Raw genomic sequence first — 19,199 nt, 5'->3', positions numbered from 1 at the left:
CTTTTCTCATGCATTGGCAAAACAGGGAAAAAAACGAAGAAGATGACATTCGTGCATAATAAACCGGTAAAACAAATTATATTAATTGATTTGTGACTAGAGAACCACTGAACATGGTCAGAGGTCACGATTATTTTGGTAGCTAGTGTGACTAGTGAACCACTGAATGTAACTATGTACGTAAGTGTGGACCTCTTTTTATCTGTTCTGTGTTCACAAGTGAGAAATTCGAACTCAAATTCATAATTATGTCATTTATCATGTAGAGAATTTTCATATTAGCTTTCCACTACGACAAAGTCTAATAAATATATACAATTTATTTTGTCTAATGTAAATACTTGATATTTAAGCTACGGAAAACTTTTAAAAAAAAAAGGAAAATAATAAAAAACTCGATGAAGCACACGAACAACATTTAAACTTGGAAATAAATATCAACTTCTTTTTATTAAATTCCGACCAATTTGATGATTTCAGTTGATCATTTGATTCTTACATTCAAATTTGCTAAGAAACTGATAAAAGATCAACATCTGAGATTCCGAATTAATAAATTTCTCTGGTCCCAAGTTGGGACTAGTGTAATTTTGGACACTATTCGATAATATAATAAAATAATAATTTTTTTGAAATTCCTTTGTAAATATATGGTCCCATCAATAATATAAATTAATAATTATATAAAATTATCTAAATATATGTATATATCTACATATTAATTTTTATTCGAATTCATTTTTAATATCTTTACTATATAAAAATCTTTGAGTGATATCTTCAAAATATGATAATTGTTATTTTCATTGTAACTGATTTTATAAAAATATCAGTTATAAAGATTAAATCTTATTTTTAATATTTTTTTACCAAATTAGGAAAGTCTCTCTATAAGCTAATAATTATTAATTTATCGATAAATTAAAACCTCTATAAATTAATAAAATTTCATGGTCCCGACTTTATTAATTTATAGAGGTTTTACTGTATAGGTAACGTTTAAAAGATAAGGAAATCTTTCAATCTAATTAAAACAAGGACAAATTGCATCCTAGCACACTTTTCCAACATTTTATTGCATCCTAGCACACTTGTTGTCCACTAGGCACTTTCTCTATGTCTATTAACTATCATATCCTTTCACTATAACTCTATTTACAACAATGCCATCAAACTATACATCTCTCTCTAGTTATCCAATTCACATGTTTCTTTTTCATTATTTTCTCTCTCTTTCATTGTTTAAATAAATATATAATTTTTGTTAGTTGGAAAGTGTAGGCACAAAAATATATAATTGTTGTTAGAGAAAAGCAGAATTTTTTTCTAAATGAAATAAACAAAATGGTGTATTATGTCATACAAATTATGAACATGTGGACATGTTTAGATGGATAATTTTAGTTAACACTTGGTTATATAATTTTGGGGGTAGGTCAATTTCATGTTTTCTAGTAAAAGATCTTCAAATTTGGTTACATTTGTTAAAATTGCTATAAAATTAAATTTGTGATCATGGTTTATGATCTAAGATTAAGGTCTAAAGTTTAGGATTTAGGCTTTAGGGTTTAGACCCTAGGGTTTATGATTTAAGATTTAGGGTTTAGGGTTTAAGGTTTAGGGTTTAGGGTTCAGGGTTTAGGGTTTAAAGGTTTAGGGTTTGAGGTTTAGGGTTTAGGGTTTGATGTTTAGTATAGGTTAAAATTGCTATGAAATTAAATTTATGATTATTATTATGATCTAAGGTTAAGGATTATAGTTTAGGGTTTAGGGTTTAGGCTTTAGGGTTTAGGGTTTAGGGTTTAGGGACGTGTATAACTCATCGTCCATGTGGACTTGATTTTAGAGTAAGTATAGTATCCACATAATTAGACATTTTTAGTGGACGTGTATAACTTTAGTTTATAGACATAAAATAAGTATCCACATAAATAACAAATAAGTATCCACATAAATAGTTTTTGGTGGACGTGTATAACTCATCGTCCATGTGGACTTGATTTTAGAATAAGTATAGTATCCACATAATTAGACATTTTTAGTGGACGTGTATAACTTTAGTTTATGGACATAAAATAAGTATCCACATAAATAGTTTTTGGTGGACGTGTATAACTCATCGTCCATGTGGACTTGATTTTAAAATAAGTATAGTATCCACAAATAAGTATCCACATAATTAGACATTTTTAGCATCCACATAACAATTAACAAATATTCTATTATAATTGGATAATATATATTGTTTGATAGTTAACAATTATTATTTTACCAAAACACAAGTATAACTCATCTTCCATGTGAACTTGATTTTATGGATATAAAATATTTTATAGATTTGTCACAAATAATAAAAACCATTCCATTGAAACTATTAGTATCCACAAATAAGTATCCACATAATAAGACAGTTTTTGCATCCACATAATTATAGTATATGTATTATAATTATTCACTTTAAATATAGTAAAATGGATCTTAAAATGTAGAAAAAATAAAATTATAATGAATCATAAAAACAAAATCAAAAATATATGTCATAATAATTAGATAAAATGATTACAAATAAAAAGAGAAAAAAAGTGAAGAAGGAAGAAGAAAGAATAAGAAGAAGAGAGAGATGCAAATTTTTTTTTGTTTTTTTTTTTAACCATTCTAAGCCATTAGATCCAAACTAGTAATTGAAATCCAATGGTCTAGGATACCACCAATTACACATTCATCTCTAGCCGTCGGATCAAATTCTTAGTTAGAATCAGACGGACCTTAATACAACTATTTTTTTCTCTCTAGTTAAACATATGTTTACATGATCAGGGCTAAAATAGTCTAAAAATCACAAATGATGGCCAAAAAGTGTCTCTTGGTCAGAAAGTGTGTCAAATGAACATACTTTTAGTAAAAGTGTGTCTCAGTGCAAATCTCCCTTAAAACAAACAAACATATGTGATTCTTCTTTCATTTTTATTTGATTTTATATTTAAATTATTATATAATATATTTAGTTAATAAAATTTATGATTTTTCTGCATATAATGTAATTTAAACTTTTTTAAACGGACATATATTGCTCAACTGATGAATAAAAAAATGTATAAAATATCTCAACCACATTGCCTAAGAAAACTAAGCAAAGATTCAAAGTCATACTATAAAAAAATGACCAAAATGATTTTGAATACGAATGGACATGAACTTTGATTTATCAGACATGGAAATTATACTATAAAGTCATACTATTAAAACCAATATAAATTGTTCATTCTATAATATATTCAAGCTTTAATAATATTATTCTTTAAAAAATATCTATTCAACTAAAATTTTGATTGTATAACGAGTAAAAATTTGAATATTTAAATTCAATTCCATATATTTCTTTTGTTGAATTGTATAATTTTATATATTATAATAAACTTTGTAAATAATTTAATTTAAAGTATTTAAAACTAATTTAATTTGATATTTTGAAGAATATCATAAGTATATGATAGATCAAAAATTTAAAATTATAAACACTCCAATTTGATTTGTTATAGCACGGATTAATAATATGTCACTATAATATAAAAAAATTTCAAGAAATATGATTTCTTGCTAGAGTACGGGTTGAAATTTCAAGAACTGTGATTTCTCAAATTAAATTAAAGTTTGGAATAATGTTGTTTGGTAGAGGCTTTCTCGGTCAAGATGATTTAATATTTGGTCCTAAAATTAATACGCAGTATATTATGGGTTAAGTCATAGAATTAACAATTATAATATAATATATAATTTTAAAAACTAAATAAATCAAATAAAAATTAATAAACAACAATTATTATTTTTTTAACAAATAACTTAACTCGCAGTGTACCGCGGGTCAAAATCAAATCTACTATACTATTTTACAAAATAGATATTATTTCATAAGTCTTATTTATAACATGATTTCATGACATAATATTTCTCAAAAGAAAAAAACTTTTAAAACAAATAAAACAATCACATATATAATAATTTAAATAAAAGTTACAAAATAAACAGAAAAAAATTTGAACTCATGCTCTAGCACGGATCTAATTCTAGTTGGGTTTTATAATGTAAACTATTATTAGTACTCTTCGTCTAAATCTACGTTCAGCAAGGCCTTAGTAAGATTCGATCGTGACTAACTTGTATGCGAACTCAGTTTAACTTATATGCGTCAGCTAACTTATATATATACGTTGGTCTGGCTAATTATATGCAAAACACGAGTTTCATGTTCAGTTTTTATATTAGCCATGCGCTTGAACTGAAGCAATACTATATAATATTACATGATGGGCGGACCCAAAATTATATTTTAAGAAGGTCAAAATATATATTAAAACCTAATAATATTTTTTTATAAAAAAATGTTTTTGTTTTTTAGTTTTTAACTAGTTAACTAGATTAGGACCCGCAGTACACCGCGGGACAAATTATTTATAACTAAAACATTTCAATTATAAGTTGTATTTGTTGGTTAAATATGTTATAACTATATAATAATTTTTAATTTTATGGTTTAAACCATATAATACCATAATATAATTTATTTTTTACATAATATTTATTTAATCAATATAATTAGATATGTCGATTCTCTGATACCGATAGTGTTAACAAAATAATGAAATGATGTTTTACCAGTGTCACACCAAATTAATGATATTTTAAATTTTGAGAAATATCGATAAAACCCGTCCAGCTATATAACCCTGTCCCGAGATATTTAACTCGCACTATAGCATATTAATTTTTAATATTTATTGTTTTGTATTATAAATATTAGATTGAGTTGATATATTATTTATTAAAAGTATAACCATGTACATTTTATAAGATTGACGCTTCTTATAAAGTTTAAATATTATAATACTTAGAATTCTTAAAATGGTTGTGTATTTCTTATATTTGAAGTTTCGTAAAAGTTTAAATATATTATTAATATTTTAAAGGTCTTCTAACTTTTTAAAAAGTTGAAATATTTATAATAGTTAAACTTTTTATAAAGTTTAAATATTTATAATATTTGAAACTTCATAAACGTTTAAATATTATTAATATTTTTAACATTTTAAGAACCGGAATAAACTAAATAAATTTTTTTTTAATTTTGAATGTCTGATAAATCAAGATTTCTACTAATTTATATTATGAATCATTTTGGTCTCTTTTATAGTATGACTCCGAACTATTGCCCATTTTTTTTAGGCGATGTGGAATATTGTACCCGTATTTTTATTTATCTATTGAGTAATATATGTCCGTTTTTAAAAATTTGTATTACGTCATATGCAGGAAAAAATTACAATTTTTCTTAACTAAATGTATTATAGAATAATTCAAGATTAATTAAATCTAAATTTAAATAAAAATGAAAGAGAAGCATATATTTATGTTTGGATAAGATAGAGAGATTTCTATATTTTTTAAATCTTACCTTTAATTAATTTTGAAAATTTTGGTAACTAATATTAAAGACAATGCATTAAATGCTAATTGTTTTCAAAATGATTTTTTGAGCAAAAACTGCTGCAAAAATACTAGTATAGATTTTTTTTAAAGAAACTTATACAAACAGGTGCAAATCAACAATCAAGATGGGATCAATAATCGTAGTAACTACATACTCCCTCTGTTTCATATTAAGTGTCATTTTAGACTGATTATTTTGTTATAAAATAAGTGTCACTTTATATTTCTAATGTAGATGTTTGGTAAATTTTCCAATTTTATCCCTACTAATTTAATGTATACACCAATAGAAAAAATTGATTAATATATTAATAAGGGGTAAAATAGAAAATTTAATGATTTTCTTAATATGTGTGAGAAACTCTAAAATGACACTTAATATGAAACCGAGGGAGTACTAAACAACTTTCCAAATTTAGGGGAATCAGCTGACGCCTTCAACTACACGTGGGTCCGCCATTCATCGGTCTAGTTTGAACTACGATGTTTAAATATCTTAAAAATTGCATACAACAATCATTAAGCAACCTACCCCACAATGACTATGAAAGATGTTTTATTTCACCATATCGTATTCTACAAAAACATCACAGCTTTAATTGACCCAGTGTTGCTTCTTGAAGACAAAAACAAAACAAAAACTAGATCACTAGCGTGGTAAACTATAAAAATAAACTAACGGTGTACAGAGGTTGTCTAGATACATTTAGAGATTTGTCTAACGGTCTACAGAGATTGTCTAGATACATTTAGAGATTTGTCTAGATACATTTTTCATGTGACGGCATTTCATTACTATAAAGGCAACACCAAACAAACCATCCACACCATCGACAAACAAAAAGAGGATTTACGTTTTTCAATTTCGGCACCACTCATATAACTGCGTCCAGATTCAGATTTAAAATCGTTTTGTCTTGTGGTCCTTCTCTCTTGACCACCTAACTATCGCTGCAAATTGTAGTTCTCTGTGTTCTAAGTTTAGTTATTGTTATACATACTCAGTTTCATTAATATGTATTTCTTGCTTAGTTGATCATACTTCTGTTTTAATAAATTCCAACATTATATTGTACCAAAAACAAATTTATTATTTTTACCAATTTCTTAGCTAGCTGAATTTGCTACAAATCATTTGCATCAAAATCGTTTCCTTGATTTTTTTTTTTTCAAGCATATACACATATATGTGATATAGCGACACTTATTTGTTTGTCAACACTAAATAGAAATAAATACAAAGAGCCCAGGAACAACATATAAAGTTGGAAATAAATTTTCAATGTATTCTTTGTAAGATCCCACCACTCTTATGATGTTAGTTGTGTGATTATTTGAATCTCCCGTTCAATTTTTTATGAAACTAATTTCCAAAATTCTGAATTGGTGTTGATACGTACCGAATATATGAGAAATTTTTTCACACAATGACAATAGAAAGGTGTTATGTCACCATATCTTAAAAGGATCTTAGCAAACTACGATGTTAGATACCTTTAAAAATGCATAGAGCAATCATTAAGCCACTTACCACACAATAACGATGAAAGATGTTTTTTTTTTGTCAAACAAGTTTTGCATTAAACTTAAACCTCAAAGAGCAGAATTCATACAAATGAAAACTTAAAGGGTTAACAAGATTACAAAGCATAGATAGATATTGATTCCATGAGTTTTTAAAGGAGGTGCAAGTTTTTGGGAGGCTAGCAAGACTTGAAAGATCTGTTGGGACCATGGTGGAAGTGCCTTTGAAAACATGCTCCGCAACTTCCTTGATCAGCAAGTGATCAACAATGGCTCTTACAAAATATGCATCGGAGCGTTGAGAAAAGAGGTACGATAGGGAACTGAGGGTGGCACAATTAATCAAAGATTGCTAGATATTCTGGCACAAATCTCCTAACAGGTGGTAAAGCTACCAAGACTCGTAAGAGGTAAATACAATGTCGTAACAGAGCAGGTGGGTCCTCCCTCGCATGAAGTCCTTGGCCATGGATGTTAAGGAGTCTCACATAAAGCTTGTAGCCGAGACTGCATTGTAGAAGAAGAAATAATCTGAGCTTACACATTAATGGCAGTTGAAAGGGGTAGAGGGATAAGGTTGTTCTGAGGTTAAGGCAAGTAAGATGCAAGCAAAGCCGTAACATAGCAGGTGGGTCTTCCCTCACATGAAGCTCATAGCCATGGAGGTTAAGGAGTCCCACACAAAGCTTGTAGTGGGCTTTGGCTTGAGACTTTATAAGCAACACTAGGTTAGTATTAAGAACCAAGTGGTAAAGGTAACGTTTAGGGATTTCAGTGATCTTTTGATACATACTATTAAGCTGATCTTGATAAAGTTGATGAACTACCCAACCTATAGAGGCTTTTACAACGCTATTACGGTTTCTATGGCCAGTAAAACTAGACGCAGAGGAAACTGGTAGGGTTGTACTCGATACTCTACTAGGGGGTCTAAAAAACTTCAAACTCAAATATGTAACAAAAACAAGCCAAGATACTCTATCTACCAGGATTCGCAAGTGTGATTTGGGCTCAAACCTGGATCGAGAAGACATAGAAGAATTAGATCTGGTTTGGTTTGTGGATTCAAACTGCAACGGATGAAACGGAAGATCGATGGGATTTAAGAGCAGACCCACAAACTGAAATGGCCAGAGATGCAGGAGGAGGTAAAGGGGTCGCCAGGGTTAAAGCTTTTCCCGTCAACATCTCGCTCAGTTTCGGCGTCAAGACAAAGCTCCCTTCAGACATCAACCAAGTAGAACACTTGGTGATTGGGGATGAGCCCAAGGAGAAAGGAGGTGATAAGGATGACTTCGAGTGGATCTGGTAAGATAGGCGGAAAGCAGGAACCATAGGGCGCCCAGAGATCTCAGATTTGTCGTCAAAATGCTAGGGTCTCGAGAGAATCACCTCACCAAGACGACCCACCAGATGAGCTGAAGGGGGGGGAGAGGAATTGAAGCTGTAGCATGGCCGGAGTAACTTGGCGAACCGGTGAACCTCCGGTGGCTTCGAAATCAGTCCAGAACAGAGTTTGGTAACAGAGGAGAGGACGGCGGTGGCGGAGTAGTGGTCCAGTGGCACCGATCTGATTTGATGCCGCCGGGAAGAGAAGTATTGAAGGTTGTGCCAGAGAGAAACGGCTAGGGCGAACACGTTTTTAACGATGAAAGGTGTTATGTCACCAAATCTTATCGTACAAAACATCATCACAACTTTAATTGACATAGTGTTGCTACTTGAAGAAACTAGATCATATTGGGTTGTGTCGTATGTTAAAGTGTGTATATGGGCTTTAGCCTTTGCGTATCTTTGACGGTATTGTAGAACCCTAAAGCTATGTGCATATAAACTGTTGTATGAGAAATTAATAAAGTTGAGGCATGCGCTACAGTCACTTTACCTCTGCCGCGTCCAGCTCCTCTTCCTCCCTGTCCACGACCACTACCTCTGCCTTGACCACGATTGCTTTACCAGTCAGGAAACCCAACATTTTGCCAGCAATCCCATTTTGTATGACTTGTTCTCCTGCAATGCGAACAAATCATTCTATTTCCTGATTTCAAAATCGATGGAGAGTCAAATTTATTGCCACCCTGATGATCAGATCTACTCACGTATCCAACAGCTTCAGTCGAAGCTTCTTTGACTGACAAGCCACCAAATCATGTGAATCCCAATGAGCAACAAAACCAATTACATCATGCACTTGTTCACGAACTCAAGCAGAGGACAGTTGTTGTTCCTCTTGGATGACTTTTGAATAAGCTTCCCCAAGAGAAGGCAATGGTTTTGTGCCAACCAAATTCATGCAAAGACCACCAAACTGGGCATCATCAAGCCCCAACAAAAACTGATGAAGCTTCTCTTTCTCTGTTTCTTTGGCATACTTATCGATCAAGCCACACGAATAACCTCCACAAGAACACACTAGAGGAGGAAAATAATTACGCAACTCATCCCACAAGGTACACAATTTACCATAATAATCCAAGACGTTTTATCCATCTTGTCGACACGATGCAAGTTAAGCCTTAAGCTGATGAACACAAACTTCGTTTCCTACGCTGCTTCAAATCTTCCCATAATTGATATGAGTTGGAGACAAAAGTTACAGTAGACTTGACCTTCGACTCGATGGACGAACGAATCCATCCCACAGTCATTGAGTTAATTGTTTTCCAGTTCTCATAATCAGGATCACCAATAGGAAGCTACACGATCGTACCGTTGATAAACCTTGTCTTGCGTTTTGCTTGGAGTGCATTCAACATCTCCTCAGCCCACTCATTATTATTGACTCCATTCAAAGTAACAGAAGAAATCGATGTTCCCGGATTGTCTGAACTGGACAACAAGTATGTTGACACCGCCACCGTTTGAACTGTATGTTCAATCATCTTCCCCGATGCTTTGGTCTCTGTTTCCACCATCGTTGAACAAGAGGAAAACCGAAGAAGAAAGAAAGAACTCTTAACTAAAGAGACAAAGAACAATTGAAACTATCGATAGAAAACAAAAATTAGGTTTTTTTTAGGTGTTTAGATATTTTGCTCTGCTACCATATAGAATTGGTTATCAACCTGCCTCAACTTTATTAATTCCTCATACAACAGTTTATATACACATTGCTTTAGGGTTTTACAATACCGCAAACTAAAGCCCATATACACAATTTAACATACGACACAGCCCAATAGATCACTAGCATGGTAAAATATAAAATTAGAAAAATAAACTTAATGGTGCTGGTGCAGAGATTTATCTAGATATTTTCAATTTTCATGTGACAGGATTTTTTACTATAAAGGCAACAACAAATGAACCATCGACAACACACTACAAACTAGATCAGTTTATTATTTGTAAGATCCTACCATTCTTATGGTTTCAGTTGTGATCATTTGATTATCTCGTTTAATTTTTCTACGAAGTTGATGATCTAATATCCGAAATTCCGAATTATTGTTGATACCAAACATATGAGAAAATTTTCATCAAGAACATCTTAAAAGGACCTTATCAAACTACGATATTAAGAGGAGGCATTGAACTTCATATTACAAAGGATTTTAGAGTATTTTTAAATCATTTGTTATTCAAGTGAGGATTTTTAAAAATATTATGAAAGCCTATGTTATTCAATTAGGATTTATGTAAAATCCTTTAAAATAATTGAGAATATGTTGTTATTCAATAAACAATTAATAAAACCAACTTTAAATCTTTTGTTATTCAGAATATCACAATTTTTTTTTAGAATGATTCTAGGAGAATTTCTTTTGTTTTTTAGTTGAGAAACACCCCTCTAAAAATCATTCCCTTTAAAGTAGAATTTTGAAGGATCTAAAAGAAAATAATAAAAAAACTGTCGGGGAAGAGATTGATCGATTTTTTTTGTAAACCTTTAATCAACATATACTTTTCTAGGAAATCAAGATTTGGAGAGAATGATTAACTGCAACAGTCCTGAAGCTTAATTCGTCTCTTCGCGTGAATCAAACCACCACCATCTCTGTAAGCTGGCTTCATTCGCCGCTTTGGATGCGTATTCTCTCTCGCTCTCACACGCTAATGAGAATTTTTTGTGAAGGACTTAGATACTCCTTTGGGTTTTGATTATTGCAAAGCCCTCAGAGATGGAACCCAAACCGACATATGGTGTTATACATCGCATCTGTCCATCATCATTCAAATAATATCCATACGCCACGGGGTCAATGATGTTACTCTCTTGTCCCTTCCCTTCTGCTAGCTTGAACACTGGCTTCTTGTATTTTTGTATTTTAGAGGAGAGTTTTGAACTTATAAATTTTTGTAATTTATAAAAGGCTCAGTTTTCTTTTTGATAGGAACTCTTAGAGTTGTGTTGATGTATGTGTCTTGGCTTGGATATATTTTTTTTATATACACACAATCAACAAGGAGGAAAAGACTGTTGAAACCAAGAGCAAAGAGCAAAAAGTTTCATCACAAAAGCTTCATAGAAAAGGTTCAAAGCGAAGAAAAAGGGGATCATGTTCTTGATCATACCTCCAACAATGGTTCTTGACATGGGAAAGAAAGATGCATCAGAGATGGAGCCTATAGAATATGGTTTGTAAAGATGTTGATGGTACTTACAGAGAAATCAAAGAATGATAAGAAGAAGATTTCAGGTGAGAATAAGATAGTTATATGTCTCAAGGTTGATTATGTCTTCTTCGTTTTATTTGGGTACAGACCTCGGAATTGAGCTCTAAAAGATGTTCTAGAAACGTTAAGAAATATCTTTCCAATGATAGAAATATCATCTACTGATTCCTTGTGGTTTGATGGGAAATTGATCTCAAAGTTGACTACTTGCAGGTTGCATAATTCTGGATCTGTTCTGGGAAAGTGGCTGTAACTTTTAAACTATACACCCAAATTGTTATCTGTTTTTTTTCCTGTGTCATACGACTGTTGTTGATATTTACACCAATTTTTATAATTTTTTGGGTTGGTTTGCTACTCCATTTGTGCTATGCATTAAAACTGATAAAAAAGCACAATTTTAGTTGAATGGTAAATTTGCTCCAAACTTAAATATATTATCATATGCAAGTTAGGTGACGTCGAAAAGATTGGAGTCAAATTCTCCTTTTATGTTGTGAAATATTCTAAAATCATTTAAAGTTTATAATAAAATCTTACAGCATCACATTTCATTTTTTTTCTTTAATATAAAAACTCTAAAGTAATCAAATCTTCTAAAAACTCATTCAAATCTTTCAAAATATTAAAGTCTTACAAAATCTTTTAAAAATCAAGTTCAATACCCTTCTAAATATCTTAAAAATTGCATACAGCAATAATTAAGCTACTTACCATACAATGAAAGGTGTAAATGTCACCATATCTTATCATACAAAGCTTCATATCACAGCTTTAATTGACCTAGTGTTGCTAAGACAAAACAAAAACAAAAACTAGATCATTAGCGCGTGGCAAAATATAAATCTACAAAAATAAACTAATGGTGTACAGAAATATGTCTAGATACATTTTTCATGTCACGGCTTTTTATTACTATAAAGGCAACAACAAGCAAACCATCCACAGCACACCGCAAACAAAACAAGAAAAGCGATATCTCCAAAGCCTAAGCATCACCGCTAAAAAAAAAAAAACTGCCATGGGAGATCTCGGAGAAGCTTTTATCCAAGCTCCAGAACACAGACCCAACACACACCTCATTAACTCCGGTGATCTCATTTCCCCCGACGAGATCCCGACCATCGACCTCTCTTTCCTCGGACATCCAGATCATGACAAGACGGCCATCGCCAAGGAGATTGCAGAGGCATGCCAGAGATGGGGATTTTTCCAGGTGGTCAACCACGGCTTGCCTTCGGATTTAAGGCGTCGTGTAGATGAGACAATGGCTGAGTTTTTCAACCTAACGACGGAAGAGAAGAGGAAAGTGAAAAGAGACGAAGTGAATCCTATGGGTTACCATGACGAGGAACACACCAAGAACATTAGAGACTGGAAAGAGATTTTTGATTACTTTTTACAGGATTCGACGATAGCTCCGGCGACAACCGAGCCGGAAGATACTGATCTCAGAAAGCTCACCAACCAGTGGCCTCAAAACCCTTCTCAATTCAGGTGACCATCTTGATTGTTCATCACGATACCTAGAGTTTAGGGCCCATTGGGCCTCATAATAATTTATTATTTAATTATCCTGAAAAGTGAATTTTTATCGTGTGTGGTAGAGAGATATGCCAAGAATATGCAAGAGAAGTTGAGAAGTTAGCTTTTAAGCTCTTGGAACTTATCTCCATTAGTTTGGGTCTACCTGGTGATCGCTTAGCCGGCTTCTTCAATGACCAAACTAGTTTTGTGCGGTTTAACCATTACCCTCCTTGCCCGAACCCCGAGCTAGCATTAGGTGTTGGACGCCACAAAGACGCAGGAGCAATAACCGTCCTCGCCCAAGATAGTGTAGGTGGGTTACAAGTGAGTCGTAGATCCGATGGACAATGGTTCCCCGTGACACCGAACCCGGACGCTTTGATCATTAACATTGGCAATTGTATTCAGGTAAATAAACCAATACGATCAATATTAATTTGATGTATTATTCTAAGGAACCAATGATGAATGAATATAAAATTTTCTTGTGGTGTAGGTTTGGACAAATGATAAGTATTGGAGTGCAGAGCATAGAGTGGTGGTGAACTCAAGCAAAGAGAGGTTCTCAATACCCTTCTTCTTTTTCCCGTCACATGAAGTCAACATTGAACCATTGGAAGAGCTTATAAGTGAAGACAACCCGCCTTGTTACAAAATGTACAATTGGGGAAAGTTCTTTGTTTCAAGAAACAGAAGTGATTACAAGAAGCTCGAGGTTGAGAACATCCAGATTGATCACTTCAAGGCTTAGTTAAGCACATTAATAATATCTAAGTCGTATGTTAATTTCTCGTGGTTCTTTATATATATTTGGTCAATCAAGTTCAGATTTGTTTTTTTCTCTAAAACAAATATGCAGTTGTATCTTCCTAATAAATGTTTAATAAAAATGCAAGCGTGACTTTTCATGTTTAATATTAAATTGAAATTGGTTTATGAGGAACTGCCTCTATCAAAAACTGTATCATTTGCGATCATTTCATTCCAAAATATTAAGTCTCATGTTAGTCAATCAAGTTCAGATTTTTTTTTTTCTTCCTAATAAATGAATTTTTAATAAAAAAATGTAAGCGTGACTTTTCATGTTTAATATTAAATTGAAATTGTTTTGAAAGGAACTGTGTCTATCAAAAACTGTATCATTTGCGATCATTTCATTCCCAAATATTATTATTTTTGGTGAGAACATTTCCAAATATACATTGACCTACAATTTTGATAAATGAGAAACTAATTACGTACGTCTTTAGGCTATATTTGTATTAACAATTTCACATGTTTACAAATTGAATTGGAATTGGAGAAAACCTCTCATCAAATATTTTATCATTTGAGTTTGTTACAAAAATAATAAGATTGATTAGTGTACTGTATATGGGTGATTTACAGTTTTTATCCTATAGAACAAACGGATCTGAAAAAAAGTTGACATATGCGTTGTCAAAAGACAAAAATAAAAACACAAATATCCAAACGCATCAGCACAATCTCCTCCAGTCATTCCTTATTCGTTACAACTTTCAACTCTCGGTCCACTCACTATGGCGGGAACGAAATGAGAGAAAGCATAGTCAGCCGCCAACTTCTGCAACCAACCTCATCGCCTGGCTCGATAATCAAATTCGGGACAAGCTTTTAGTCATTCAACGAGAAGGTGATCGACGGTACGAAGCAGCCTACAGGCTTGGTTTGCATCACGAGCTCGTCTGTAAATTTATGCCATTTTAACCTCTAAATACCTTCTGAAACTTTTGCATCTAATGTAAGTAAACGTTATTTTTCTTGAATTAATTTAGCATTATGTTCAAAAAAGAAAAAATCGATCGTGACTGATTATGTATTCGTCAGTATAAACGTTGGTCTGGCTAATATATGCAAAACACGAGTTTCATGTTCAGTTTTTTTGATTAGCCATGCATTTGAACTGTGAAGCAATACTATATAATATAACATGGGGCGCATGTCATCGGTACAGTTTGAACTACGATGGTTAATACCTTAAAAATTAGGGAAGGGGGTCCTCTCATCCTCATTAAAAATTGCATAAATCAATCATTAAGCCACCTACCTCACAATGACGATGAAAGATGTTTTATGTCACCATATCTTACCCTACAAAAAAATCACAGCTTTAGTTGACCTTATTGCTACTTTGAAGACAAAAACAAAAACAAAGTCTAGATCGCTAGCGTGGTTAAGTCTAAAACTACAAAAATAAACTAATATTCTGCAGAGATTTGTCTAGATACATTTTCATTACAAACCATCCACCCCACAAACAAACAAAACGAAGATTTACGTACGTTTTTCAATTTCGGCACCAATCACAAAACTGCGTCCAGGTTCAGATTTAAAATTGTCACGTGGTCCTCCTCTCTTGACCACCTAACTAACGCTGCAAATTGTTGTTCTTTGTGTTCTAATTTTAGTTATTATTATACATACTCAGTTTCAATATCTATTTCTTTCTTAGTTGATCATACTTCTGTTTTAATAAAATCCAACATTAAGTAACTTTATTACTTTTAAGAATTTCTTAGCTCAATTTGCTACAAAACCCTTACAAATCATTTGCATCAAAATGGCTTTCTTTGAAAAGATTACTTTATTCCGAATTTTCTTTCAAGCATATATATATGTGATATAACGACCATTCTTATGATTTCAGTTGTGATCATTCGATTCTCCCGTTCAATTTTTCTAAGAAACTGATGAAACTAATATGCAAAATTCTGAATTATTGTTTGATACCGAACATATGATGTTGGGTACGGGTTTTACCCTGCCTTAAAAAGTCTCCTGCTCAGCTCACAGTCAGAGCTTCTAGAAGGGTTGACCAACCAAATAAAATCTATTGGGCCAGCAGAGCTTTTAGAAGGCCCGATAAAACGTTCGGCCCGCTAAGCGACGGTTGGAGTAAAAACGACTGCCACCTATACTTTGAGGTAGTACAATATCGATCCTGAGGTACGAAGATGGAACGTCCCATCAACTATAAATAAAGAGAGCTCTGAGCAAGAGAGGGACAAGTCAATTGGAGTAGGAATCAGGATACAGTCCCATTCTAATTCTAAGTACTAAAAGTCATATTAGCGAGCATATAGTTTTGTAACTGTTTTGTAACTAGCCGACCGGCTTTAAGTCGTAACATTGTTGTAATCTCGCTGATCTTCGATTATCTCAATAAAAGTCATTTGTATCGTCATGTTTCGTATTATTATTATCTTGTCAGTTTACTCGATCAACATATGAGAATTTTCATCAAGAACATCTTAAAAGGCCTTAGAAAACTACACCAAAACATCATCACAGCTTTAATTGACCTAGTGTTGGTAAGACAAAACAAAAACAAAAACAAAAACTAGATCACTAGCGCGTGGCAAAAATATAAAACTACAAAAATAAACTAATGGTCNGATCATACCTCCAACAATGGTTCTTGACATGGGAAAGAAAGATGCATCAGAGATGGAGCCTATAGAATATGGTTTGTAAAGATGTTGATGGTACTTACAGAGAAATCAAAGAATGATAAGAAGAAGATTTCAGGTGAGAATAAGATAGTTATATGTCTCAAGGTTGATTATGTCTTCTTCGTTTTATTTGGGTACAGACCTCGGAATTGAGCTCTAAAAGATGTTCTAGAAACGTTAAGAAATATCTTTCCAATGATAGAAATATCATCTACTGATTCCTTGTGGTTTGATGGGAAATTGATCTCAAAGTTGACTACTTGCAGGTTGCATAATTCTGGATCTGTTCTGGGAAAGTGGCTGTAACTTTTAAACTATACACCCAAATTGTTATCTGTTTTTTTTCCTGTGTCATACGACTGTTGTTGATATTTACACCAATTTTTATAATTTTTTGGGTTGGTTTGCTACTCCATTTGTGCTATGCATTAAAACTGATAAAAAAGCACAATTTTAGTTGAATGGTAAATTTGCTCCAAACTTAAATATATTATCATATGCAAGTTAGGTGACGTCGAAAAGATTGGAGTCAAATTCTCCTTTTATGTTGTGAAATATTCTAAAATCATTTAAAGTTTATAATAAAATCTTACAGCATCACATTTCATTTTTTTTCTTTAATATAAAAACTCTAAAGTAATCAAATCTTCTAAAAACTCATTCAAATCTTTCAAAATATTAAAGTCTTACAAAATCTTTTAAAAATCAAGTTCAATACCCTTCTAAATATCTTAAAAATTGCATACAGCAATAATTAAGCTACTTACCATACAATGAAAGGTGTAAATGTCACCATATCTTATCATACAAAGCTTCATATCACAGCTTTAATTGACCTAGTGTTGCTAAGACAAAACAAAAACAAAAACTAGATCATTAGCGCGTGGCAAAATATAAATCTACAAAAATAAACTAATGGTGTACAGAAATATGTCTAGATACATTTTTCATGTCACGGCTTTTTATTACTATAAAGGCAACAACAAGCAAACCATCCACAGCACACCGCAAACAAAACAAGAAAAGCGATATCTCCAAAGCCTAAGCATCACCGCTAAAAAAAAAAAAACTGCCATGGGAGATCTCGGAGAAGCTTTTATCCAAGCTCCAGAACACAGACCCAACACACACCTCATTAACTCCGGTGATCTCATTTCCCCCGACGAGATCCCGACCATCGACCTCTCTTTCCTCGGACATCCAGATCATGACAAGACGGCCATCGCCAAGGAGATTGCAGAGGCATGCCAGAGATGGGGATTTTTCCAGGTGGTCAACCACGGCTTGCCTTCGGATTTAAGGCGTCGTGTAGATGAGACAATGGCTGAGTTTTTCAACCTAACGACGGAAGAGAAGAGGAAAGTGAAAAGAGACGAAGTGAATCCTATGGGTTACCATGACGAGGAACACACCAAGAACATTAGAGACTGGAAAGAGATTTTTGATTACTTTTTACAGGATTCGACGATAGCTCCGGCGACAACCGAGCCGGAAGATACTGATCTCAGAAAGCTCACCAACCAGTGGCCTCAAAACCCTTCTCAATCAGGTGACCATCTTGATTGTTCATCACGATACCTAGAGTTTAGGGCCCATTGGGCCTCATAATAATTTATTATTTAATTATCCTGAAAAGTGAATTTTTATCGTGTGTGGTAGAGAGATATGCCAAGAATATGCAAGAGAAGTTGAGAAGTTAGCTTTTAAGCTCTTGGAACTTATCTCCATTAGTTTGGGTCTACCTGGTGATCGCTTAGCCGGCTTCTTCAATGACCAAACTAGTTTTGTGCGGTTTAACCATTACCCTCCTTGCCCGAACCCCGAGCTAGCATTAGGTGTTGGACGCCACAAAGACGCAGGAGCAATAACCGTCCTCGCCCAAGATAGTGTAGGTGGGTTACAAGTGAGTCGTAGATCCGATGGACAATGGTTCCCCGTGACACCGAACCCGGACGCTTTGATCATTAACATTGGCAATTGTATTCAGGTAAATAAACCAATACGATCAATATTAATTTGATGTATTATTCTAAGGAACCAATGATGAATGAATATAAAATTTTCTTGTGGTGTAGGTTTGGACAAATGATAAGTATTGGAGTGCAGAGCATAGAGTGGTGGTGAACTCAAGCAAAGAGAGGTTCTCAATACCCTTCTTCTTTTTCCCGTCACATGAAGTCAACATTGAACCATTGGAAGAGCTTATAAGTGAAGACAACCCGCCTTGTTACAAAATGTACAATTGGGGAAAGTTCTTTGTTTCAAGAAACAGAAGTGATTACAAGAAGCTCGAGGTTGAGAACATCCAGATTGATCACTTCAAGGCTTAGTTAAGCACATTAATAATATCTAAGTCGTATGTTAATTTCTCGTGGTTCTTTATATATATTTGGTCAATCAAGTTCAGATTTGTTTTTTTCTCTAAAACAAATATGCAGTTGTATCTTCCTAATAAATGTTTAATAAAAATGCAAGCGTGACTTTTCATGTTTAATATTAAATTGAAATTGGTTTATGAGGAACTGCCTCTATCAAAAACTGTATCATTTGCGATCATTTCATTCCAAAATATTA

The 19,199-nt window shown here is 33.0% G+C and overlaps 2 protein-coding genes across 2 annotated transcripts; both read left to right on the top strand.

The window, feature by feature from the left end:
* Positions 12,551-14,067, top strand: LOC104746285 (protein DMR6-LIKE OXYGENASE 2-like). Its single transcript, XM_010467731.2, has 3 exons — positions 12,551-13,122; positions 13,233-13,560; positions 13,649-14,067. Exons 1-3 carry the CDS (start codon positions 12,647-12,649, stop codon positions 13,901-13,903), a joined length of 1,059 nt encoding a protein of 352 aa, XP_010466033.1. The 5' UTR covers positions 12,551-12,646; the 3' UTR covers positions 13,904-14,067.
* On the top strand, positions 17,598-19,119 carry LOC104746286 (protein DMR6-LIKE OXYGENASE 2-like). The gene is made up of 3 exons (XM_019237306.1): positions 17,598-18,169; positions 18,279-18,612; positions 18,701-19,119. The coding sequence occupies exons 1-3, from the start codon at positions 17,700-17,702 to the stop codon at positions 18,953-18,955; spliced, it is 1,059 nt and encodes a 352-aa protein (XP_019092851.1). The 5' UTR covers positions 17,598-17,699; the 3' UTR covers positions 18,956-19,119.

Source organism: Camelina sativa, chromosome 15 (assembly GCF_000633955.1).
Source record: "Camelina sativa cultivar DH55 chromosome 15, Cs, whole genome shotgun sequence".
Classification (NCBI taxonomy): Eukaryota; Viridiplantae; Streptophyta; class Magnoliopsida; order Brassicales; family Brassicaceae; genus Camelina; species Camelina sativa.
This window is presented reverse-complemented; position numbering and strand designations above follow the sequence as displayed.